General features: G+C 32.1%; 4 protein-coding genes across 5 annotated transcripts; 2 read left to right on the top strand and 2 right to left on the bottom strand.

Moving 5' to 3' along the window:
* LOC101205742 (homeobox-leucine zipper protein ATHB-6) lies at positions 1-2,209 on the bottom strand. Its single transcript, XM_004143405.3, has 3 exons — positions 1,587-2,209; positions 961-1,334; positions 1-859 (listed from the first exon to the last, which is right to left on the bottom strand). Exons 1-3 carry the CDS (start codon positions 1,645-1,647, stop codon positions 320-322), a joined length of 975 nt encoding a protein of 324 aa, XP_004143453.1. The 5' UTR covers positions 1,648-2,209; the 3' UTR covers positions 1-319.
* Positions 2,210-14,437: 12,228 nt separating this feature from the next.
* Positions 14,438-16,379, top strand: LOC101210364 (E3 ubiquitin-protein ligase RING1). The gene has a single exon (XM_004143508.3). It carries the CDS (start codon positions 14,862-14,864, stop codon positions 16,053-16,055), a length of 1,194 nt encoding a protein of 397 aa, XP_004143556.1. The 5' UTR covers positions 14,438-14,861; the 3' UTR covers positions 16,056-16,379.
* Positions 16,380-17,542: 1,163 nt separating this feature from the next.
* On the top strand, positions 17,543-22,057 carry LOC101205507 (probable glucan 1,3-beta-glucosidase A). Of its 2 annotated transcripts, none has more exons than XM_004143404.3 (10): positions 17,543-18,089; positions 18,171-18,286; positions 18,389-18,508; positions 19,120-19,296; positions 19,618-19,773; positions 20,012-20,181; positions 20,276-20,431; positions 20,674-21,026; positions 21,315-21,494; positions 21,640-22,057. In XM_004143404.3, the coding sequence occupies exons 1-10, from the start codon at positions 18,014-18,016 to the stop codon at positions 21,726-21,728; spliced, it is 1,593 nt and encodes a 530-aa protein (XP_004143452.1). In that variant the 5' UTR covers positions 17,543-18,013; the 3' UTR covers positions 21,729-22,057. The 2 variants fall into 2 exon arrangements, with proteins under 2 accessions (XP_004143452.1, XP_031743235.1); XM_031887375.1 differs by having other exon boundaries at positions 18,364-18,508.
* Positions 22,058-25,659: 3,602 nt separating this feature from the next.
* On the bottom strand, positions 25,660-26,769 carry LOC105435922 (protein MIZU-KUSSEI 1). Its single transcript, XM_011659659.2, has one exon. It carries the CDS (start codon positions 26,562-26,564, stop codon positions 25,896-25,898), a length of 669 nt encoding a protein of 222 aa, XP_011657961.1. The 5' UTR covers positions 26,565-26,769; the 3' UTR covers positions 25,660-25,895.
* Positions 26,770-27,337: the final 568 nt, after the last annotated feature.

The raw sequence follows: 27,337 nt of genomic DNA, 5'->3' as shown, positions 1-27,337 counted from the left end.
TAAAAAAGCAAAAGGGAATGATTATTTGTTCATTACAATATTTGTTCTAATCATCCAACCATCCATCTCTTAAAAGTTTCCTTTTTACAGCTTCACTCCAATGAAGACTCTCTTCCCTCTGTCCTTCATTTTCATCCACTTAAATCTCACTCTCTCTTTCTCTCTCCACCGTCTCTCTCTGGCCGGAGCCGACAGCTGCTCCCTATCCGACCAATCCCACAGTTTTCTTCCTTTTTTTTTTTTTTTAATTTTATTATTCTGCACAATGCGAATTACCAACACTAGATTTTACTCCGGTGATCGGGGGATGATATTATTTTTAGTTCCACTGATCTGGGCAGTACCAATGCATAGAGGGGGCTTGTTCATCGGAGAACAAATTACAGGTCTCTTCTCCGCTGAAGAAATTGTGTTCTTCAATTTTCACGAATTGTTGTGCATTATTATAAGCAGCCTTTTGAAACGGATAGCAGTTCAAAGACGTCGCCGGAGACGACAGAATTTGGTGATGGCTTTGGAGCATTCCAGCAGTCGCTGACGAAACGACGGCGTTTGGGCTGTTGTCTTCGTTCAATATGGCGCTTGAGTCGCTGTCCGACGACCCATCTTTAAAATCAGTGAATAACGACACTTCAACTCTTTGATCATCGCCGTCATCGGCGCCGACGGTTCTGAAGCTCTCGTAGTTGAAGTCATCGGAATGATCCGAAGCAACGGGAAGAGAAATATGATCCACCGGAAGATGATTAGTTGTCTGTTCAATTAGTAAATTGTCGGATTCCGACACGAAAATCTCTTCTTTCACTGACAAATTGCTCTCCGTCTTCTCTTCTTCAAGCTTGGATTTCAATTCCTTGATCTACAAAACAGAGACAGGCAAATTCAACTCAATAAATTAGGAGAAGTAAAGAAACTTCAAGATTCACTACGAATACTCTCTGGGGTTTTATAAATATCAACCTCTTTGAGCAGAGCATCATTATCCTGCTGAAGGGTATCGAAACTACGCTTGAGAGATTCATAATTGGCTTTGAGAAGGCCATAATCTCTCTCGAGCTGCTTAGTTTTCCAACGTGCTCTGCGATTTTGGAACCAAACAGCAACTTGCCTTGGCTGCAGGCCAAGTTCTTGAGCAAGCTTCACTTTTCTCTCCGGTTCGAGCTTGTTCTCGATCTCAAATGTTTTCTCCAACGCCTTAACTTGATCTACGCTGAGTCTCCTTTTCTTCTCCCCCACATGACAGTGTTCTTCGATGGAGCCTTCTTCATCTAAGCCATCCAACATCGACTGAAACTCCCTGCCATAAACGTGGCTGTTTCTCGGACTCTGTTCCTCTGCAAGTAAGAGTGTGTAATACTAATAAGCCAGATGTACTGCATGATGCATCGCTATTCGTAATGAATCGAGTTGGAAAAGGAAAATCGAAAAGATTCTTGCGAGTGATTGGGTCTAAAAAGGGACAAGAAATTAAAGAAACAAAAGAAAAAATAAACTCACATGGGATGTCGGGAAAATGGAAATTAAGCAATAGACGAAGAATAAAGAAATGGAGATATATAAAACAAAACTGTTGATTATATTTAAACCTGAAGTAGGACAGACGGACATCAAAGCACCCAAGGAATCTGAGCTGCCATGCCTCTTCATGACGGAAGAAAATTAAGAAAACAACTCCCAAAGTTGGATCAAATAGTTATAGTAACCCCCTAAAGCGTAATTTGTTTGAAGTTTACACAAGAAGTTCTAGAAGCTTAAGCAGTGGTTCAACGTAGCAGAAAACTTTAGAGTTAAAGGAAGAAACAGAGGACGTTCCGACTCTGTACAATTTCCCAGTTCGTTCCCCTGTTTCCCCAGGATCTTTCACAATCTTCTTCGATCTTCCTTCCCCCTCTGAACCCATCAAAAGAAAGGTGGAGAAAACAAAACCCGAATGAAATTGATGCTCAAAATGGGAAGAAAAATACCAAAACCCAACCCAAGTGTCACAGAAGAAGAAAGAGAGGATTGAATGAATTCCCAAGAAAAAGAACACTTTCTGTCTCTCTTATATATCTAGTTTCTGTGAGTACTGCATTATGGGAGTGCGTGGGTTGAGGGAGAAGCCTTGGGAGTGGGATAAGAAGAGGGAAGAGGAGGAGGCGGAGGAGGAGGAAGAAGAAGAAGAAAGAAGAGGGGGGGGGGGGGGGGGAGGGGGGCAGTGTGCAGCCCGATTACGATTAGTCTAATACTTTCTCTCTCTTTAAATAATCCAACTCGTGTCAGAAGTAGGGTTAGAAATTAACTGAGGTTGGGTTCAGTGGGGGTTTGAGGAAACGAAATTCATCTCAAATTCACGCCAAATGCAAATGAGAGAGAGCCACCGCCTATGGCGAGTCGAAACCTCTCTCATTGACCGTACTTTTTAAAACGGAATTATAGGGACAATTTTGGAATTAAACAAAAATAAATAAATAAAATCTCTTTTTGATACTTTGTCTGTGCAGTTGGGAGAAATGTATTCTTTTTTCAATTTTAAAACCAAATTCTATACATTTATTTATTTATGGTGTCCGTATTATTTTAGTTATCACTAAGTTTTTGTTATGTTATTTATGAGGAGACTATTGTCATCAACAAATTCTACTTTTATATTACCCATTACTTTCCCTACACTACTTTTTTTTTCTATATATTTAATATTTAAATATTTCTTTTGCTTATATATTCTTCACTTTGTTTACTATTTATATTTTCTTACTTCAAATTTTCAAAATATATTCATAAATTATATTTATCATTTTTTAATCATTGTTGCTAAAAATTACTTTTTGAAAATATTGTATTCAACATTTATTGCAAGTTTAAAGACTATAATTGAACCCTTCATTCCAACTATAATAACTAAATTTGAACAAATTTCAAAATATAAATCATAAAATGATATTTCAATCATATATTTTTTAAGAGATATTGTAAAAAGTAAAAAAATAAATCAAAATATTTGGTAAAATTTTAAATTATATGATAGACAATGATAAAGTTATAATACAGATGACCATTACTCAAACCGCAAAAACTGAATGGTTCATTAAAACCAAATCAGATTGAACAAAATACTCAAAATCGAATACTTTGTTATTTTGATAAATATCTAAAACTTTGTTATTTTGATAAATATTTTTAACATTTTGTTATTTGTAATATTTTCTTTTATGTTGTTGAATATTATACAATTTAAAAAATACAATGACATGATCGGCACCTTTGCCAACTTATTAAAATTTGTATACTTTTAAAAGGTAACACTTGTTAAATTAAAATTAAAAAATTACGTTTTTTAAAAAATAGAATGAGTAATTCAATTTTCAATTTAGAAAAAGTTGCTTTTGAAAAAGAAAAAAACCAAAGAAGGATAAAAACCACATAAATCTCATATAAATACATCATAATATTTTTGTTATAAGGGAAGACTAGTGTTTTTCCACCACTGTTTGGAGTACTATTACTCCAAAGATATTTAGAATAAGGTGTTAGTTATTATAGTTATGTTATAATTGTTCGTGTTTGAAATATAATTTAGTTTAGTTTAAGTTATAATAATATTTGTTTAAATGTAAATTATTTTAGTAGGAGAGTAAGGTAATAAGCACTACAGTCAAATAATAAAAATATTTTGAATGTAAAACAGTAAAACCTATAGAAAATAACAAATATCGTATTAACATGTGGAGTTTTTAAAATAACGTTGATTGTTGTTAATTGAGAATTAAAAAATAGTATATATTGTAACATATTGTGGTTACTATAGTCGTATAATAGGTTTTGTCCCAAATGTTCTTTAATTTAGATATCATTTGGGTCGTGTACATCTTGATGGTTTATATCTCATTCCTTGTTGCCACGAGGTGAAGATGTTTGAAACAGTGACAATATATTATGTAATCGAAAGTATTTCATTCAATATATCAAATATTATAGTTGAATTTGATTGTTAGTATATAGTGAAACTGTTGAATGATGAAACAATTGATATTTATGAAATGTCTTACTTTATCGATAAAATGAGAAATTATTTCAATCTCACGTTCGTTGTAGCAAAAATTTATTAGTGCACTCAATGGAGGTGTAGTTGTCTATGAGATTTTTTTAAAAAAGTTAAGCCTATTTCATTAAAAAAGAAAAAGCTCTTTGAAAGCAATTTTTGTAGTTTGCAAAATTGGACTTTGAGTTAATAAAATATAGATAAATAGTAGTGTTTATAAGTTTAATTTTAAAAAATAAAAACAAAAACAATTTATTAGATTTTAAAGTTTAAAAAAGAATTTAAAAGGATGAGTGAATTAAGTTGATCGTAGTTGACCGTTGGAATAAAAATACACGGAATTGCCAAGTCAACATTTTTAAATGACGTGTCATCTATTAGTTTTATATTGTGCTTTAAAAATATTAGGTGGCACTTTTTTTTTTTTTTAACGAAAAAAAGTTATCACTTCTCACTCCTATTCTCTTTCTTACCTCCTCCTTCCCCAACCAATTCATTCTCTCCCTTCCAATGCATTCTCTATTCATTTTCAGACGGACTCACAATTTATATATTCCATCAAATTTCCTTTACTCCCAAATTGATCAACTGTAATAGCCATGAAAGAATGCGGAAGCATAACACCACTTAATTCTCTAAAACCCTTCTTCAAATCCATGAAACTCTATCTTCTTCTTCTTTTTTTTCACTAAAAACTCCCTTCATCTTCATCTCACTACAGTTACAGATTTTAAGAGTAACAAGAAGTTTGATACTTAACTATTTCAAACTTTGGAGATCAATTAGAATATATTTTATAGTATTCTGTTTCAGTTTATATGCATGCTTTCTAATGTTTACACATGTAGTTTTGTATTTTGATCAACTGATTTAACCCCCTACAACTTATTATTAATGTTAGTTCATAGATGGATCTCGTTTAGGTATTAGGCTAATGGATGAAGCTCTTTTAGACTTGTAATGGCATACGTGTTGACTTGTAAGAGAACACTTACCGGTATGCTACCGAGTTGAATGCACTCTGATTTCTGATACCAAAGTTAGTATATGAGCATTGTTTAGTTCAACTAACTAAGCATTCAGAATATTGAGACAGTGCAATCCTCAAGGCTACACTTGTTTAATTTTTTCTACATACACATATTGTAGGCATATAAATAGAAACTATTAATAAATCGTAAAAATTAACCTAAAGTTTTATAAAAAAAATATAAAATGCTCTTAGAGTTAACATAATATCATTTGGTTGAAGTTTTTTCTGAGTTAAAAAAGAACCAATTTTAATTACGTTAATATCCTTTTTTTTTTCAGGCTAACACTCACCTTTTATTTTTTCTTCATATTTGTCTAACTCTTACCTTAATTATTTTATCGACAAAGAAAATTTTACATTAAAACATAAAATAACATATATATTTAAAAAGTAAAGTTAAAAAGTGTATATTTAAAAATATAAAGGTTAAGAAAAAAAATGGAAAATATAAAATAGGTAAAAAATAGAAAGAGGATTGATAGGTTATAGGTTGTATAAGTGATAGGTGAGGAATGGGTTGGCGTGGAGGCTCGACTCAACGTTGAAGTCGGCTAAACAAGGCAGCCAGCTGCCACTCCGTCGGTATCGGACAAATCAATCGATAAACAGTAACTTTCACTTTCACACTTCCCTTCCCTTCCCTGCCCTTCCCTTCCCACAACTATAAATAATTTATATATATATATATATATATATATGGGATTAGGCTTCCATTTTCGTCTTCTTTATTTTTTAAATATTATATTTTGTGTGAACATTTTTTTTTTCATTTCACCCCATAAAAATGAATGAGTTGTAAATATTGTTTCATGGACATAGAATCATAGATATTAAATATGTAAGACTTGAATGTTTGAATTTTAAATGGGTTGAACAAATATATGTGTTTAAAGATGAGAAAAATTATTGTTTAGAAATTAAATATATGTGACAAAGTTACTAATTTTATATACATAAACCAAAATTAAATAATTACTTAATTAAATGCAAGCAACCAATTGGGCTAGTCATTGGATACATTTAGCATTATTTATTTAAAATATATATTAATTAAATATTTAATCAACAAAACTAAAACTAAAAATACTTTTATATTAAACATTTATTGAATAGAAAAAAAACTGGTTAGTAAATATTAAATTAAAACAAATTAGTTAAAATAATATATGATCACATAATCTCGAAAAATATATAGAAAAAGACAAAACGAAATATGAAATTGGTACGATAATCTAAAAATGAACACAACAAGTTTTGATCCCAAAGTTACATGAGTGATAATTTATTCTTTGTTATTGTGCTCAAATAAAAATATATTTTTGAATGCAACGGAAATAACCTTGACTTCTAACATAACTCAAAATTTGAAATTAAGAGCCTAAGATCCTTCTGCTAATTTTGACGGCAAAAAGTTTAGGTTGTGACTTTTAGCATTTTATACCGTTACATGGCTGCATGGTAGAAAAAGGTTCCATATTTAAAGGAAAAAAGAGAGATAGAGAGAGCTCATTAGGCTTAATTACCTTGTTTATCAATATTGATTGTATTAGAAAATTCATTTTAAATTGTATGTTTTTAGAATTAAATGACATATATTTGAAATTTGTAACTCCATTTTTTCTCTCCTCTATTTGACTGTTTCATTTAAACGTATAACCTGTTTATAAATATCAATTACATCAATATGCGATCATGATGGAAATTTAATATTATGAATATAAAATTACAAAAAAAAAGGTTATCAAAAGTTATTATTTTTTTTTTTAAAAAAGAATCTTAATATAGAAGAGAGCGAGAGAGAGACACTGAGCAAAGTTTGTTTAGGATACATATATATAGTAAAGAGAGGAAAAGAGGGTTTGGGAAGGTGTTTTGGTGATTGAAAGAAAGAAAGAAAGAAAGAAAGAAAGAAAGAATGGGAAGATGAGTTTTAAGGAAAAAGACAGGTAGATGGAGGGGACAAAGGGGTGGGGGATGTGGTTCACTATTTTGTAATTAGTAAGGGACACATTCATTGCTGCATTTGACTCCCCACAATAAGACATACATTTCCCCCCCTCTTCTCTTCTTTTTCTTCACATTCATTCATTTTTATCTAATTAACTTAACTATGTATATTTCTAATTTCAACATAATAATAATTTCACAACTTTTACATAAAACTAGAAACTGTGTTATCAAACTAGAGAAAGAACGAAAGAAAGAAAAAAATCCCCACACACTCTGATCTCCACTATTTCCATGCACAAACATTTTTCCAAATCTTTCGCTCCATGCCCATCCTATGAATTTGGAAATTAAATTCCAATTTCATTCACAGTGTTACGCACGTGGATATCGCACGCGTTTGTCGTCATCGTGGTCCCTTAAAGACGTGATCGTCTTTGGTATGCTTTTTGTTTGTCTAGTCTTGCCTTTCAAGTTGATTTATGTAAAATATCCTTGTATTAATTGATGTAATGTCGAGTTTACCAAACATTTTGATGTTTAAATTAGTTTATAGGGTGTATAATTCAACTAAATAAACAAAACAATAGTAAGAGACTAAAATTTAATGTTCTCATCTTGAAAATGTTCTCATCTTGAAAACACTCTTTGAAGTTATTGTTGAATGAGACTATTTATGATCTCCTACTTTTTCTACAATAATCATTTGTAATAAATTAACTCTAGTTATTAGGTTTGCGTTCAAGGTTATAGGAGGCCAAATCAAGGACAGCTTGGTTATTAATTTTCAATGGTCAATCTAAAACCTAATGCTTTTAACTTTTTTTCCTCTTGGAACACATTTAGTTATGTCACCTTCCAATTTTTATTGAGCACCTTAAACTGAAACGTAGATTTGAACCTTGTCTTAAACAATTTTACTAATTTAAACATGGTAAAACCATAACTTGAATGTGTATACAACAGTCATAAGTACAGTTTTCATGAAAAAACTGAAATTAAGTCAGTTGTTTGTAACTAATATTAACTTAGGTTTGTAAGGGGGGTTTAAGAAGACAGGCAGAGAGAGAGAGAGGGAGAGAGCGAGAGAGAGAGAGAGGAGAGGAGAGGAGAGGAAGAAGCCAAAATAGAAAAGGGTAATTTGATAAAAATGGGGACATTGATTGAACAAGAGTCAGGGGGTTAGTTGTTTTAAAAAAAGTGGTTTAGAAAAAAGGCAAAAATGGTGGTGGTGACTGCTCTTCTGCTTTGGACAGTCCCAATCTCATATAAAACCAAACCCAATTTGATGGGTTCCATACACCCCCATGGCTCCCAGCTGGTTGTAGGGTCCATTCAAACAAACCCTTCCCCAGTTCTTAATTTAATTTAACCATTTAATATTATTATTATAATTATAATTATACATCTATCTATATATATATATACACACATACACACATCTACATATACACATCTATATATATATATATATGTGTATGTATATATATATATCTGATTATCTTTCTTGTCACCTTCTCTTTTGAATGGGGTCCATTCCATTTCTATTTCCATATTTTAAAATCTCATGTGTTTATATATATGTGTAATTTTAAAGGCTCCACCTTGATACCTCTCTTAGAATCACTCATACAAAATATTAAAAGCTTTGTGGGAAACATAAAAGAATGGGACAAACTAAATTTAAGCTAGCTGGGAGGGACTTATCTGTTTTCTTGTTTCTTTTTCTTTTAAAAAAATTGTTCACTAATACGAATAATATTTAAATTTTTAGTTTAAATTTTCATATTCTTGAATGGGAGTGAATTTGGATGTGGTTGGTGCATGCATGCATGAATAATGATATTGGTGGACTTAATTTTAAAATTTATTTAGGAAGTTGTCTCTGTCTTTTTTTTTTTTTTACTTCTCTAGGGTACCTCAATATATAGGTTGCCAGCTTAAAGGTATGATTCATTTTCTACTCCATGCATATGTCCATCTACCCAATTATAAAAGTGGCTTTTATTCACAAAACCCTTTTCCTTTTGCTTTTGTCTTCTCATTTGTCTATATTATTAGCTATGGTTGAAAAAGCCTCACTTACTAAGAAATAACGTACAAGTTAAAACAAAACCAACAAGATTACATGATATAAGTTGATAAGTTGAAGTCAATAACAACTTAACTTAACTGTACCGGAGGACCAATGAGAGTTGTGAATTCAAATTTTCACACTCTCAATTTATATTTAGAAAACTACAAAAACTCTTAAACATAACAAAATTACTTTTCAATCAAATTCAATATGTTCAAATTATATATTATAATCTCACACAATTTTCTATATTATCTCAATTACAAAAATACTTGAAGAAAATATCTTTTGTTTCATTTATACTCATAATCGGTTTGAATTTATTGTTATTTAAAAAGTTGTTTAAAAATACATTTTACCATAGCTGTCAAATTCTCAAACATTATCTAAAATAACTTATTTTTTAAATTAAATACTATATAAGTTTAAAATGCTTTTTAATTTAGATATAACCAAAGTCATAATATAATTAAGCTTATGCTATGGGATTTGATTTGAAATTTGTCAGTTTCTTATATTATTTGGAATATAAGATTGTTGCCATACTTAACATTTTTTTTTGGTTAAATATAAAATATCTTCAGAGCTCTACAACTATAATCTGTTTGATGGATGGACAGTTCAACTGAAAAGAAGGTGAAGACTCTTCTTTCTTCATACACGTTTTCTGATGGTATTAAAATACATACAAACATATACACATATATTAAAAGTTTTGAGTTGGGTAAAGTATAAAGAGAAGACAGCTGGGTAGGAGCACTTCTAATTGTTGAAAAAACAACATCCACTGATTTTTCTACACAATTTCCCTTTTTCACTCAAAACCCCACGAAAAATATTTCCTAACTAATGGTACTATGGTAGTAGTAAAATACTCCTTCCTTCAATAAAACTAATAATTGAAAGTTACTATTTTATTTTTTTATCGAAATATATATTTTTTCATTAGAAAAGTAAAGTCTAATATACTATAATAAAATAAATCAAAACATATCATTGGTTGAATATCATAATATAGGAGAAATATTTCAAGAATCAATCTTAGATATTCATTTAAACAAATATGCAAACAAATAAGAACATGAAAGCAACATAGACTAACAATATATTCCAAAAATATATAATAAATTAAAGATTTAACATATATAAGTCAAATAGGCACGAGAAGTTACAGAAAAAATTAATTTCTTTTTTTTTAAAATATATGTTTAAGATAAGTAAATAAAGAATACATATATGAAGATCAAGCTTATTGGCTTTAGATTGAAACATGCTAACATACAACGAAGCAAAACTACAAAAAAAAAAAAAATACAATTTACTTGAACGAGAAATAGGAAAAATGGTGGAGATTTGTGGGTCAAACATAATAAATAAGTTGTGGTTTTTTAGATATTTATGGGAAAATGTGTGAGACCTGAACTTGGGTGTAGAAGTGATTAATAGATGGTTTCAAACAAGGTACTGACTTCTTATAGTATTTGTATTGTTTGAATTATGTATGTAAACATAAATAAAATTGAGAGGGATTCAAGCTCCTTCTTAATCTATACTAAAAATGTTGTGCCTGTAACTGGAGATGTAATTTTACTTGTAGTATATCTCATATATATATATATATTTTTTGTATCGTGGATATATCTAATAATATCAAGTAATTAACTAATAATTTGATATATCAAAAAAGAAAAAAAAGGCAGGGGATGTTCAAATTAAATGACTCTCATGATCCAAACACTCAACTATATATTCCACGGAAATGATAAGAGTTTAGTTTTTGTTTTTGGAAGCGTCTAGTCTTAGGTTGAATAAACGTTTCTTTTTCAGGTTCATCCAACTTGATTCAAAGTACATGTATATTAACAATAAAAACAAAAACTTTTAGAATTGATCAATTGTAATTTTGTACGTTTTCTTTTTTAGGATTTTTGTCTTTTTTTTTAAGTTTATACTTTATAATAAATACTATGAATATTTGATATCTAGTCGGTATTGAATTTTAAGAAATTTTAGTTATTATATATTTGTAAATAAATTTAAGTGTTTTAATTTAATATAAAAAATTGATAGATTATTTGTAATCCATATAACAAAACCAAACAAAATTTATATTTTTGACTTTTTTGGGAAGGACAAATATTTTGATAAATATACTATTTTTTTTTACTATTTCTCTAAAATTTCTACATGTTTAAGTTTTTTTTTTCTTTCAAGATTTTGTAAATAATTTCAAAACTTTTACCATAATATTCTTTGTTCTATATATTTTTGGGAGTGTCCGAATCTCAGACCCCACGTGAGTGACAACAGCCACAATATAGTAACCCATTTTTACTCTCCACTTTTTCCACATCCATATTTAAAGAAAATGCCTCACACCCAAATTTTTTTATATTTTTCTTTTAACAAATTATTGAATTCCACTAATCACCTAGTTTTAGATCAATCAACCATTTAAGATTTTTTTTATTTATTATACTTTTGAAATATTTAATTTGTTTGCCGCGAGTAATTTATGCATGAATCCTTAAGCTTTCCCTAAGTTAGTATAAATGTTCTTGTAAGCACAAACAAGAAGGTTTTTTTCTTCATATTTTCTCAAGATTACATGTCATGTTGGCAGTGTCATAATAGTTGTAACCCTCGAAATTGAGATAGAAGAGTGTTAGCGTGGAGCCCGACTCAATTATTTTCTAATTTAGTTTAGAGAGTTGGACTTTTTCCTTTTAAAACTCCCACCACTAAAATCATCTCTCAATTTTGTTTGAGTTTTAGACATGCATGTAGGCTTAGGCCTTGTATGGAGAAGCCTTCCAAATAATTAAATAAAAATATTTATTTATGTATATATATTTGAAATAAGAAAAACTAAAGTGCAATCGAGTGCAAATATTGAAATGAAAAATGAATCAATGGTACTTTTTAAAAAAGAAAAAAGAAGAAGAAAAGACACCGCTAATAAAACAAGCTAAAAATGTTTCAATAAAATGATAATATATGATCCATTTCCCGAAGAGATGAAGTAACAAAACCACCATATGGAGTGTATATGAATTTGAATTAATATTTGAAAAATCATGGTGCATTGAACTTGTCTCCAAATCAAGTAAAAATCAAAACCAATTTACCCCTAGAAATACGTAGAAATGGATACCCATACTTGTACTTATAAGAAACAAAAACTTATGCAGTAGACGTAATATTTATAAGCTAGCAGCTAACATCACTTAATAAAAGGCCCTGTTTTGAAGATGGTTCCATATTATTTGATATATATATATATATATATTGCATAATATGAAAATTAAAAAGACTAAATTGGTTTAAGAACTGATAAAATGGGGAAAGGGGGGGTTGATGGTTATAGGGAGCTCTGAATGAGTGGGACAACGAATGTACATTAGAAAAAAAAGATGTGTTTGAGCAGAATAAAAAGAAAGAAGCCCAACAAAATGAAAAGGTGCAAAGTTAAACCTGAAAAACAAAAGAAAAAGAAAAGGTTTGAATTAGGCGAAATGAACGTATAATGTATGAAGTTGTAGGATTTGTCACTGGTTGTCTCCCCTTTTCTCCTTTTTTTTTTCTCTTTTGAAATCAAATCTCTATTGGACTATGTTGTTACCCCATTCTAAGGGTTTCTTCACTAAACTACTCCTTTTCAACTCTTTCCCTCACCTTTAACAAAAATAAATAAACACCACCCAGTTTCAGACATATTTATTATAATGACAATGCTTAGTATATTAATTTAAGTTATAATTGTTTTTTTTCTTTCTAGTAATTAAAAACAAATGAGTTTATAACATTGCAAGATGGGCCGGGCCGTGAAACATGGGCCAAGGTCCATTAAATCTCTTATTATTAAGGCGTCAACCCAATCTAGATGGAGAAGGGGAAGCGGAAACGGAAACGACGTAATAGAATAGTTGCAAATTTAGCAATTAAATTTAAATTAATTAAGTATATAACACAATTTTAAAAAATTTGTAAATATAGCAAAATTTGTCAAATTCTATCAATGATATAAGTCTATCACTGATAGACCATGTTGCAAATATTGGTCTATCACGGATAGTTTTGCTATATTTGCAATTTTTTTAAAATGTTGCTATATCTTTAATTATTATTGCTAAAACAGTCATCCATTGCAATTTTTCAATAAGAAATTTGTGCGACTCTTCACAAAATACTTCGTACCTTCCCCAAAAGCGAAAAATAATTATAGGGTAAAATTTAATACTAAAATGGAACATTGATATTTGATACTACTAATTGTAACGTAAGTATGTATACGATTTTAACACATGAATTTGAATTTGAATAAAAATAAAAGTGGCAAATAAATAAAAATAGAAACGGAGGCCACCCAGGTAGGAGGTTGCTGCCATCTCAATATTTCAAATTTCTACTTGTTAGAATGAAATAAATTGATGGGTGTGTATAAGATAGGTTAAGTAGCATGTTTAATTTTCAAACCAGGTGGACCACATATCTTTATTTTAGTCAATTTTTAGTTAACATTAACGTCATCTTGACACTTATCAACTTTAAATCAATAGACATTTTATTAATTTAATTCAAATTGACTCCACTCTTCTTTTTTTCCAAAGAAAGATTAAATTTTCTAAGGTTGTATGTATTGTATAGATTAGAATATATGAGCATAGAAAAGAAGTATAGTCTAGATGGGTCAAGTGACCATCATTTAGAGTAAATACATACGTAAATGAATGTGAACATTTTGATCCTTCTTCCCCCAAACACATGGAGTAATCAATTCTTTCCAATCAGTGTCTTTCCTGCGCTTTCAACCAAAATATGGGTCAATTTCTTAAACTTTGAGAGCCTAAGTATTAGTTGATTCAACCTTCAAAATCCATTTTTCCATAATAGATATATATTTTTTCCAACATTCTAATTCCTTTTCTTTTATTCCTAAATGGCCTTAATTTTTTCTTCTTATCTTTTGTAAATCTCTTATGCCACACCCGTGTTGAGGAGCCCTTTCTCTACTTCCTAACCTGACTATAAGGATGTTTGTTTGAAAGCAAAGAGCGAGTTAATATAGTTGAGATTATTATAATTTGACTAAAATAGTTTATGTTTAAAGTGTAAATTATTTTAGTTTGAATTATAATAGTATGTGTTTGGTGTGTAGACTATTTTAATTTGATAAGAAAATAGTAAACAATGTAGCAAAAAATAAAGAAATGAGGAATGTCAAATAGCAAGAAGTGATTGTTATAGTCCTAGATAATATATGTTCCAATCCCTACAAGAGTTTGACAACGGTTATCAACCAAGGGTGACGGAGAAACACGAATGTAGTTGTTTGGTGGAAATGTAAAGTTGTTGAAATGATAGGAAAATAATGGATTGGAGCATGAATCCAAACCACGGATTAGTAAGATTTAAGAGAGAAGGGGTGACATGGAAGTCCTTTACACTCGAGAAATTAAAAAGACTGAGAGAAGTCCTAAACGCGGAAATGGCGCAATAAAGTTTGATTGACTTTACCTCACACACACAAACAGAAACTCTCTTCCCTTCCATGGAGATGATAGCGAAAGCAACGACCAAGTTAATACTATATCCCCACTTTCTTTCTCCCCAACCTTTAACCCACAAAACCTTTTTCCTCCAAATCCCCACCATCTTCTTCCTCGAAATTTCTTCTACATTTCCACATCTCTTTCAATCCCCAAACTTTCTCATTCCTCTTCCTTTCATGACCAACAATCAACCTCCCACTCCCTTTTCCTCTCCATTTCCCCATCCACGCCATGCCCTGCCAATCTAACTGTGCTCCCATCACCCCTTCTCATTTTCAAGTTTGTACTTTACTCTGTTCTCCTAAATGTTCCAGTATCTGTTTTCAACTCCCTAAAGCTCCTATTGTTGATTTGCCTCGCCCACCGCCGCCGCCGCCTCTCCCTCTCCCTCAGCTTCCGTCTTCCATCGTTCCTCCCCAAAACCATACCCCAGAAAGGTCCACTCTACTTCTTCTCAGTTTGATCACTACAGCCACTCTGGTCGCCGCCATCTTCTTGCTTTGTCTTCTTTTCAAGAAATTTAGGGAGTATCGTAATTCAAGACATAATCGTCTCCCGGTTCTGTTCGATGTTCAAGCTGAGAATCTACCCGATAACGATGAAGAAGAACCCGTTATCGACCACCACGTTTGGTACATCAACACCGTTGGTCTTCAGCAATCGGCTATCGATTCAATCACCATGTTCAAGTACAGGAAGGATGAGAAATTAATCGATGGTTCAGACTGCTCCATATGTCTTGGCGAGTTTCAAGACGATGAGAGCCTTCGACTGTTACCCAAATGCAGCCATGCCTTTCATGTTCCCTGCATCGATACGTGGTTGAGATCGCACAAAAACTGTCCCCTCTGTCGCGCTCCGGTGCTGTCCGATCCCGCCACCCCAAGTTTAGCCCCCATCGAACCGATTACAAACCAACCAGCGCCGATCGAAAACATCCAAAGGGAAACAGAGGCCATCGAGGAAGAAAACAGAGAAGATGAAAATAGTGGAGAAGTAGGTAGCAATAGTGGAGAAAATTCTGTAATTCCCATTAAAAGGCTGTCTCGAACTTTAAGCAATTTGACTGAAAATCAAAATCGCGAGGCTGTTGAAGACGAAGGACAGGGAATAAGAAGGTCGGTTTCTATGGATTCAGTTTCAGCAATGGCGATTTATCAAGCTACGGCCAAAATACAAATTCCAGAAGAAGGGTGTTCTTCAAGTGGAACGTTAATGGAAGTGAAGAATTCAGTTTCTTCCAGAAATCTTCCATTTCCAAAGGGGGGAATTGGAAATCAGAGCTTGTATAATCTGGTGAAGGGCATTTCATTTGGGTGTTCTATGCAGAAAGGGGGGATTTCAATGAAAAGATTCAGTTCAGGAAGAAGGAAGTTACAATGGGCCAGGCATTACAGAAGCCAGAGCTCGGTCCTTCCGATGTGAGAGATGAAGAAATCTTAATAATGGCTGCGAAAATCAAAATCTTCTCTCTAAAGTTTCAAGAAGGTTCCCTGTTTCTGTCGCATGTGTAATAAGAATCATAAGATGATGAAGCTGCAGGAAACTCTGAAGCCTGATGATTTCGAGTGAATTATGGATAGATAATTGAAGTTGGGTGTTACTGTTAATTAGTAGAAAGAAAAAAAGAAAAAACAACAAATTTTGGCTATACGTCCCTGCACATTATTGTACTTGTAATTTATTCAATAAGATTAAGATTAACTATGAGTATATATGATGAACTGGTCTACTTTGATGTCAAATAAATTCTTAGTGTAATGCATATTAGGTAAGATCATGTTCCAAAATAGTTAAAGCCCATTTTGTTATTTTCAAATACATGTTTTGTTTTGGTAATCACTCTTAAATATGGACTAAGTATTTATTTGTATATACTTGTAACAACAGCGTAGATTGTCATTGTCAAAGTAAATGATGTATTTAATTCAACGGTACTCATTCAGTCTACTCAAATGATTTGTTTATTCAAAGTAAATCACACTCTTTCTTCTTTTGGTTGTTTATGTACGGTGTGCTTGTAACAGCTCGTTCTTTACTTTTAGTAAATTTCTTTAGAGAAACATCCTACGTTTCATTTCAAACGTTCTTAAGCTTTATACCAACTACCATGCTTTGTAGTCAAATTGTTGATATGAAAAGTCGTTTCCAATTTTATTTTATAAGGGTGAGGTAATTTTGTAGATTTTCTTTCTCTTCCCTACACAAAAATAAAATTAGTTATTTTTATTTTATAATGGTTTTGTTTTGGACAACTCAACAAATCGCTCGATCGTATCTACCTGCAAATATATATCTTCACCAGCTACCTAATTGTAGCATGCCGTCTAATAATAACATCCAGCCCAAAGTTCTCCTCATCGCTTGTGCAAACCCCCTCTTCAACTCGAATTCCATTTTCTCTCCAACGATGGATCCACCCAATCCTTTTTCACTTGTATCTACAAGTTTTTTTTTTTGCATTGTGCTGGCTCCATGCATTCTTCATCAGTCGCCTGAAATGAACTTTTTTATTTAATTGTTGGAGGTAAAGAAAACACATTATTTGTCAAAGGTATATTTTGAGATGATATACGTATACATACCAAATTCAAGCAACACTAATGGTAGATATAACATAAAGGACAAATACATGTTTTTTTATTTCATTTGACTATGAATTCAATGATTATAATTAAAAATATGCAATTTATTGCAAGACCTAAAATATAAAATATTTTTAATTTTAAGAAATAAAAACAAAAAAAGAAAAGAGTGATTTTTTTTTTTAAAAAAAATAAAATTTAATTTCATCTCTCACAGCAGAGAAGTCCATTGGTGACAGTACAATGTAACAGTAAAAGGCAAGAACTAGAAAGTAGAAAGGCGAGAGAAAAGTGAGAAGAACTATTTTTATTTGATAAGAAGATGACGATGGAATCTGGGCCAAAAACACTCTCCTTTCTTCAATCCCATTAGCGGGAGAATTAAGAATTGAAAGAAAATCTTAACCCCCATGGCCATAACAACGTCCAATCTTTCCCTTTGCCGATTTCTTCTCATTCCCTTTTCCATATCTTTTTACTCTAAAAAAATTGTTCTTTTCTTCCTCTTTTATTTTAATGGCCTTTGCATCTTCATCATTCACAAGATATTGTCTAACCATTAATTTAATTTAATGAGTTTGCCCAACTCATTTCGGTCTATATGCTATTTCCCCCATTTCAATTTGGTATTATCTGAGAGATACGGAAAGAATCGATAAGATTCTCCTACTCAAATGCTGCTTTGGATCGGAGCAACCCTTTCATTCTTTGCTGCGTATTCTTCACTCCCCTACTAATCTCTTCCAAATGGTCACTATATTTTTGGAATTCTGATGTTGTCTTTGCTGGCATTGCTTAATGGAACTTGTTTTCACCAAATGGGTGCTTGGGTTTTTCCTCTGCTCTTATCTTGTCTTCTCTAAAGCATATTCAGGTAGGCCCCAATTGATTTTTATCTATCCAGTTTCTGCTCACTACTTTAACATGGGTACTCATCGTTTTATCTTGATTCAAGTGGAGGGAATTCTTGGAGATAATAAAGTCAGGGGAGTGAACTTGGGAGGGTGGTTGGTTATTGAAGGTTGGATTAAGCCTTCACTTTTTGAAGGCATTCCCAATGGGGATATGCTGGTGAGTTTCATTTTCTTTTTGGTTGTGTTTTGTTCTGTTTCATCGTTGGATACGAACCATGTTTTAAGATAACTCAGTTGGTATGCTCGTGGTATAATACAGGATGGAGCCGTGGTTCAATTGAGGTCGGTAACATTGCAGAAGTTTGTTAGCGCTGAGAATGGAGGAGGCACGGGTGTTACAGTCAGTAGAGATGTTGCATCTTCATGGGAAACTTTCAGGGTCAGATGCTCAATCAAATTGTTCTTTCTACTGTCGTATATTTTAATATAAACTCAATAGTATTTGACAAGAGGATCACATTATTTGTTAGTTGTAGTTTATTAATATATGGCTAATTGTACATATTGTTCTTGATAATTGTAGTTGTAAGTGTACCTATTTAATTCCTATATATTTTGATAATTTTCAAAATTTGATTCTAAGAAGTTTCTGTCGTTAATGATGTTTACTGAATGATGGATAATGTGACATGTCTTTTGGACAAACCTTGATTTTAGATTGGTGAGAAGTAATATTTATTGATTTCAGCATTCATTTAGATGAATCATTTCCTAGAGCAGCCTGTGGCAGAGAGTACCTTAAGTGGAGCTAGAAAAGCTTGTTATGGATGCAATGGAATTTGTGCATTCAACCACTTTGCCTGTTGCTTTTAATCTTCAATATTCAACATCCAATTTCCTGACTTCTGTGTTTAAGATGCTTAAAGGTTTTTTTACTCAGAGTCAATTTAAAAAAACCTGAAGTCCTGAACCAGACTATGTTTGTTCAGTACAAGAAAATTTTTCTCCTTTGGGATTGACAAATGGTACCCCTCTTTTTTCTTCTTGCAGTTATGGAGAGTCTCTGCATCAGAATTTCAGTTCCGTACTTCCCTTGGGCAGTTTCTAACATGTGATGGCCTGGAATGCTCTGCAGCAGCTCAATCGCCTAGGAATTCTGCAACTTTTGTTGTTGAAAGGAACGGCAATAGAGTGCACCTAAAACTTAAGAATGGAGCCTATCTACAGGTATCATTTTTCATATAATCACTTTGTTTTAGGTTCAAGTATGAACTTATCTATTATACTTTCTATGTATAGCTCTGCGTGATATTCATGATTTTCATAATAGAAGAATTGCAAAAGTAGTGAAGAGTGAAACAACTAGCATGGCTTTATAACCAGCAGCTCAGCTTTCACCACTAATGAAAAGATCTTCTGCATTTTCAATTCTTTCAATAATTTTACTTTATATTTTAGTACTTTACATCTTGCCTAATTAATAATGGCTGCTTGTAGCATAATTGACATTCTAATAGTTCAACTGGACGGCATATGTTCTACTTTTAGGCTATGATAACAAATCAGCTGACAGCTGACTATCTAGGGAAGCCAGGATGGGATGACAATGCTGCCACCTTTGAAATGATTGTATCAAACAACCTGCATGGAGATTACCAACTTGCAAATGGCTATGGAAAGGATGAGGCAACTCGTGTTCTTCAGGTAAATTCTATTGTTTATCTTATTAAGGTGCGTCAAAATTTTCTTTTCTTTTAGGGATTATGATTTCAGTGGTAATAACATGACAAAATCTGCGAACAGTATGTATCAAAAAAAATATTTGCCATACATAATATAAGCTGCCGGGAATTATTCCTGACCATTATAAACTTCTTCATACTATCATTCCCATAGATTGATTCCAATATATGGTCTTTCCTTCTCGTTGATGTAACTGCAGAGACATAGAAACAATTTTGTCACTGTAGACGACTTTAAATTTTTGTATAGACATGGAATAAACACAGTGAGAATTCCTGTTGGTTGGTGGATTGCTTTTGATCCTGATCCTCCTGCTCCATTTATTGGTGGATCTTTGGAAGCTCTAGACAATGCATTCTCATGGGCACAGTAGGTTTTTGTTTTCCAATTACTATTTTCAGACTATTTATTTTTCAGATTCACATTCTGTACTTAATTATGCTGCCTGAAACCTGCTGTGCAGAGCCTATAACCTAATGTGCATAATTGACCTTCATGCTGCTCCTGGCTCCCAAAATGGGATGGAACATAGCTCGAGTAATGACGGTACAATAGGATGGCCCAATTCTCCTGCCTATATTTCCAAAACATTGGATGTAATAGACTTCTTAGCTTCAAGGTATTTGTCTGTCAGATTTTGAATTATTTGATACACTGATCCTTAGTACAATCTATCTACTCATTTAATTCTGCATACCTCCAAATTTTATGAGTTGTTTCACCTCCACGTCATGCCTTTGTCGAGAGCGAAGTTCTTTTGAATGACTAGTGCAAAGGTCTGCTGCAAAATCAACATAGTTTGACATTGGTATGGCTCTCTCCAACATAATTAAGGAGACTTTCTTTCTTTTTTCTTTTCAGGTATGGAAAACATCCAGCCTTGCTTGGAATTGAACTCTTAAATGAACCGTCAGCCGATTTAGTTCCATTTGACACAGTGGTATCATATTACAAACAAGGATATGATATAGTCCGTAAATACTCTTCAACAGCTTATGTAATAATTTGCCAACGAATTGGCAAAGCAGATCCTATGGAACTTTATCAGGCTAACGTAGGATCTCATAACTTAGTGGTGGATTTGCATTACTACAATCTCTTTGATCCTTTCTTTGATCACTTGAGCGCCTCGGAAAACATAGAAGTCATATACAAAAACAGGCAAACTCAAATACAGGCCTTAAACAGCGCAAACGGTCCCCTTGTCTTCGTTGGTAAGCCACAGACCTCAGTCTCTTTAATCTTTAGTCGTTTCTGATATCAACTTCAAGATTTAATCCAAAAGAAACTACTTTTAGTTGTTCAAAAACGTTTTTTTCTTTGTATACTACATTTTCCCTTAATGTGGCACGATTTTTCTTTAGTGAAATGTTGTTAAATTTAGCATTTGTTTAGATTGACTTTCTAAGTAGTTCAAAATAATTCAAATAGGCTTTTAAACTGTTTAAGGTACGAGAGTATATTATGAATAGTGCTTTGTGATTAATGAATTTGATTAACAGGAGAATGGTCGAACGAGTGGAATGTGACAAATGCGTCTCAGGCTGATTATCAAAACTTTGGAAGGGCCCAGCTAGAGGTTTATAATGCAGCTTCTTTTGGATGGACTTATTGGACCCTCAAGAATGACAGGAAGCACTGGGATTTTGAATGGAACATCAAGAACAATTATCTTCAATTTGGTAGGTGATAACCAAAAATCTGTGTTTCAACTTTGATTGACAAATAAACACACCTGTGTTATATCGGTCGCTCGACACTGTTCCACGTCCTGTATTTTGCTGCTTTTGAGTTACATCAATCATGTAATATGTCTAAATGGTGCAGGTGATTCACCCAGCAGGGTTATTTTCAACTGTTACTTGTTGGTTGCATTAGCATGTGGCTGGTTCCCTCACCTCCTGCTTTTGCTTTGAATAAAACCATTGAGTTGAAGTGTTGCGGTCTTCAGGATCACACGTTACTATTCATCTCTTTTCTTCTTTTCCAGGAGGAACATTTACGTTTTTCCTTTTTGTTTCCTTTAATTTTTTCTTTTATTCTTCTTTTCCCATGTAATCAATTATTTAATATTGTAACAATGAATTCCTTTTTTCCCTTTTTTTCTTTTTTCTCTTTTTGATTTCTTTCTGATTCATACATGAATATGAAAATGGGCCTTCACTTCATCTTCTGTTGTTGATAAAACTCTGCAATAAGGACAAGAATTGATAAAAGTATGAATCTTCTGCCTTTGATTCTCGGATGATATATTTGATACGTCATTGATATAAATTTGTAATCGAGTAATTCATCAATAATTGACATATTATCATCTTTCAAAGTTGAAGATTTAAATTTTCATACGTAATTGTGGTCCATTTTTAAGAAATTAGCTTATATTCTCGATCGGCCAAGTCCGAGACTTTGAAAGAACAAAAAGTTACTTTTCAATGAACTCTCCTACCACGGGTTTATTAAAAATTGGAGGTGTTTCTCAGTGCATGGAAGCTCAAACTCACGCCAAAAAAAAAAAAGAGAATAATTTCTATTAATTTATTTATAATTTGGCATTTTTATATTGACAAAAACTTAAGAAAATACAATCCATCTTTTTGGTAGGTTCCAATGCTTTTTATAAAAATAAAGTAGTTTCTATATACATACATACATACATATATATATATATTATGATTGAGTTCCACATCAATAAAAAATTTATTGTCATTGAATACAACCGAACACTTGGTCGGAAATAATTTGAGTGAACTTCATGCAATCACACATACCTTTTCATTTTTATTGAGTAAAACGATTCCAGTAAATTGCATGGAGAGTTAGAAGGGAAGTTAAGTACATTAAGAAACAAACAATAGGAAAAAATAGATTAAAAGGAAAGAAAAAAGCATATTAGTATTAATTTTGATATAATAATTATTGGACACAACATCATCAGAATGTGACTCAAATTGTAGATAACGACGACGGAGGTGATGAAACCCCACATGTCTACAACTCTTCAAAATAATAATAACAAAAAATCTTTGTCGCATTTCATTATCACTCCCTACTATACAAAATCACAAATTCATGAAACACAAACTTTATTCTTAACAAAATTCACTCTTTTTTTTTTTCTTCAGAAAAATGAAATTTATTTTAGGTTAAAATCTAAACAAAGTTGTAAAAGAGAAATTGGGAGATGGAATATAAGAAATTAAAAAGAAAAGAAAAAGAAAAAAAAGAAGGAAGTTTCGAGGTTTGATTGTGGAAGATGAGATAGGGCTAATGTATGGAATTTTGTAATGTGAAGACAGAAGGAATCAGAAACAGCTCATGCAATCACATACCCCATTTTGGGCTATGGGCCCTACGGTTTAGTCCTTTTTTTTAAAATCAAAATACGAAAAAAGGCTTCAAACGGCATCGTTTAATAAAGTTCACTAGTGAAAGATTAGGTTTAATTGGTGCTGTGTGGTGTCGGGTTGCTATAGGCGCCCAAAATCAATCGCAATCTAAGGAAAACCTATTCAATTCAATTTCATGCATGCACCTCTTCATTACGACATGACGTTTTAACTTCCCCTTCACTCTAAACTCTAAACCCTCACTTTCTTTCCGTCTTTAATTACTTATTATTCCTACATCTATCATGAGTAGGGTTCATTAATTTTGGCCAATCACCTCTCATATAACCTTTGTTTTTATTATAATATATGTTGCCTTAATCACACCCCTTCATTTTGTATTGAGAGGGTATATGTTATTATAGTCTAAAACTAATCAATAAATTGCAACTTCTATTTGATTTTGTATTGAAAGGTACATGTTATAGACTAAAACTAATCATTTTCGTGATTCAAATCATCACAACTACATTTATGATTAAATGTACTTAGTTTAGAATAATTCTATGTTATGTGACATTTTATAAATTTTTCAATGATGTATGTGAACAAGTATAAAACAAGTTAAAAAAAAACTTGTGTTGGTTTGTGAGGACAACTTACACTCTAATAATTAGTTTTTAAAACAGGTAAAGGATGACATCGTCAGATCGCTGGAGAATGCTGAAGTCATCAATTATTGAATCTGAATTTCAAATTCTAGGTCGAGAGCATTATAGATATATAAATTCAAGGGACTTGAGCTTCCCTCAACTTTATGTTATATAAATACTAAAATAATACAAAAAGTAGTAGCAATGTAGAGGTAAAATTGTTTTTCAAACCCTTTTCTTTTTTACAAATTTTCAAATTATAAAGTCTTCGTCAATAAATTTTTTGGATATGGGTTGATTAATAATTTGAAACTCAATTCACTTTTATTCAAGTTACAATAATGATTTGAAATTTGAATCACTTCTTTGTATACTGAAAAGCATAACGTTCTAAGCATTGTTGTAGAAAGAGGGTCAATGAAATGACATGTCTATGAGCATATTAATTTCTTTTTACAGTTTTCCTGATCAATCTACAAGTTACCAACATCATTTATGGTAATGATCGTTTAATGCAAGAGGAATCATTCAAGGAGTCAAAAATATAAGATTATATATGTATAGATTTTTAAACAAGTCAATCTTTCATATGAATTAATCATATTTCGAAGTTGGAGCAATGAATCTATTCTTGCAGTGTTATTTTTTAAAAGTTTTAAAAGTTTTCGTAGTAATTGTAAAGAATATTAATGTATCTATGGAATCCTCTATCTCAAAAGGAAAAATATAACCACTCCTACCAAACACAGTTGAAATTAGAAATAAATGAGATAGGTAATAACAAAACCAGCTAGATGGATGGTGACTAAATTTTAATCAACCTCCTACTTGTCCCTAGCTAACTACTTCGTCTTGATAATTATATATTATGCCCAGTACTCTTCGTGGGTTGAATTTATCTGTGAACACTCACAAAGAGTCTACCTTTATCTCACACAGTTATAGTACAACTCCAACTCAAAAGCAAAGCTAAACTCCATGCATATATATATATATAGTTGATGAGGGTATTATAGGTAGAGTGAAAACGATTTGAAGATTGTGTATAAGAGGTCATGCAAACTTATGCTATTAAGCTAAATCAAATTAATTTCTAATATAAATGTACCCCTTTAAACTTTTAAAATTGCATGTAAATATACAATTATAATTAATAGTCTGAAGAAAGTTTTGTATATAATGGGTGCATGTATTGTGAACTCCATCAATTTCATATTTATGTATTTGACTATATATATTATGTAAAATTTAACAGCAAAATGATTTTAGGCACAATATCAAAAGTAGTGACATGCATGATGGATTAAACAAACCACAAAGTTAACAAAGAAAGACTTATGTTCGATCTATAAAAAGAACATTGAAAACTTATTGTTTTTTTTTTTTAAATACAAAGACTAAAGTGCTTTTTTTACATATATAAAACTCTGGTTCAAAATATAGGACTAAACAAATACAACTCCCAAACTTCTAATTTAACATTTTAAAATATTAATATTTTAATATTAAACATTAGAAACTAATCAAATGCTTCCACTGGAAAAGTAGGTTTAATTGAACTTTATAAAAAAAAAAAATAGATATTGATATAAAACACTATTCTCCAAACTCACACTGTTACGTTACTTTTAAGTTGATCGGTAATCCAAAAATTCTATTATTATATTTGACCACTCTATTCTAAAATTTTTAGAGGTAATAATCTTCAATTCCCTCACTTGTACATTTATTTATCTCCTTTATCTAATCATGAATTACAGTAAAATTTTGGTCGCATTCTAACTCCAATCAAATTAAACCATATAGGTAAGGAATTCAAATTAAACTACAGTACCATATAGAAAACCCCAACTCAAGAAAGTAGGAGAGAAAGTGAAGGTGAGTAGCAAAATCGTACATTATGATTTCATATTAACATCACAAAACATAATTAGATACACAAATTTATCTGTTATAATGTTCATCAAAACGACAATTGGAAGCTGGTGATAAGGAAACACAGGGCCAATATAAGCAGCAGCCAAAAAGCTGAAAAAGCCCTTCCCAAAAAAAACACAGCTCAAAAAAAATGAAAAAAGAAAAAAGAGAGAGAAGATTAATTAATTTATTTGGATCGGAAAAAGAAAATACTGAGCTCTTGACCAATGCTTCCATTTGGATCTCTCAAATGGAAAGATTCAGAATCTCCCGACGCTCCACAAACTCTATCAAAATTCCCTCTCAAATACATCAAATAATCATCTTCACCTTCAATTACTCCTGCCCCTTCCGCCACCCTCCCCAACCGCCGCAGCGTCTCTACCTCCGCCGCCGATGCCCCTCGTCTCAATCCATAACCAACTTTCCTTCCGTTGAAATACATACTCCACGCTGGCGACGACAGAACCGACCTCCCCCCTGAATTCGCCGTCGTGGCGGATTCAAGGGCGATTCTGAGGACGCCGCCTCTCATTTCCCGGGCGAGAATTGCAGTGGGGACCGCCAATTCGAGGAGGAGAATTGGGTTGGTTGAGCTGGAATTTGTTTGGATACAAAAGTTGACTTTTCCTCTACGGTAACCGAAAATGGTGCCGGTGACGGAATTGGCAGTGGAGGGCGGCGGGGAGATGGGTTTTGAGGAATAATACATGGGTTGTTGTTGTTCTTGATCTTCGGTGAAGGCACAGTTACAAGTGGGGATGAGGAATTCGATTAGAGATCGGAAGAGCTGCCATGAACGGACTTGTTTCTGGCAGTCTACGGCGGCGACGTTGACAACGGGGTAAGTGGCCATATATATTTGAAGAAAGATATACTTAAATTGAAGTATATAAAGTTATTGAGGGGTATAGTGTGTGGGAGTGAGGGTTTGAATAATTATTTATATAGCGAAAGAAAATTGGGTTTAGGGTTTTCAATTTGGATTTAATAACTTTTATCTCAAATTGAAAATTGATGCCCCCACGTTCACATCCACCTTTTTTTTCTTGCAAAATCCAAGGATTAATGCCTCGACCTCTAAATTTTGGGTCACATAAAGCTACTCTTTTTTTCCTTTTTCTTTATTTATATATATGTTTAAAGTTTAACTTACGTGGTACTTCGCAGTAGTTGTAGGTTATTTAAAAGGTTGCACATAAACTTTTAAACTTTATAGAATTAAAACTCTTACCTTAGTCGAAGGGGTACAATGGTTTTAGAGATGGGAAAAAAGAGTAAGAGAGTTTTAAATATGTGATGAGAAAATAAGGAAGAAAATAAGGAAGTGTGAGGAGTTTAGGATGCATTTTCTTCCATGTAGGTTAAATTTAATTTTAAAGGATGACAAAATTTAAAGGTATTGATGAACCCACGTTAGGACCTTAATCGAACGCCACATTTTAAAAATGAAAGGTTATCATTTGATTTAATTTACTTTCATATTGGTTGTGTCCAAAAAGATATACAAGCTAAGTAATATCAAATGGATATATATACATGATCTCATATTTTGTGTCGACAGGATAAATATGTCACTAGACTATAACCATAAAAACATAATCATTTCTTTTGACTTTTTTTTTTTCT

The sequence above is a fragment of the Cucumis sativus genome, chromosome 6 (genome assembly GCF_000004075.3).
Source record: "Cucumis sativus cultivar 9930 chromosome 6, Cucumber_9930_V3, whole genome shotgun sequence".
Classification (NCBI taxonomy): Eukaryota; Viridiplantae; Streptophyta; class Magnoliopsida; order Cucurbitales; family Cucurbitaceae; genus Cucumis; species Cucumis sativus.
Note: the sequence above shows the minus strand (reverse complement) of the source record. Positions and strands in the feature narration are given on the sequence as shown.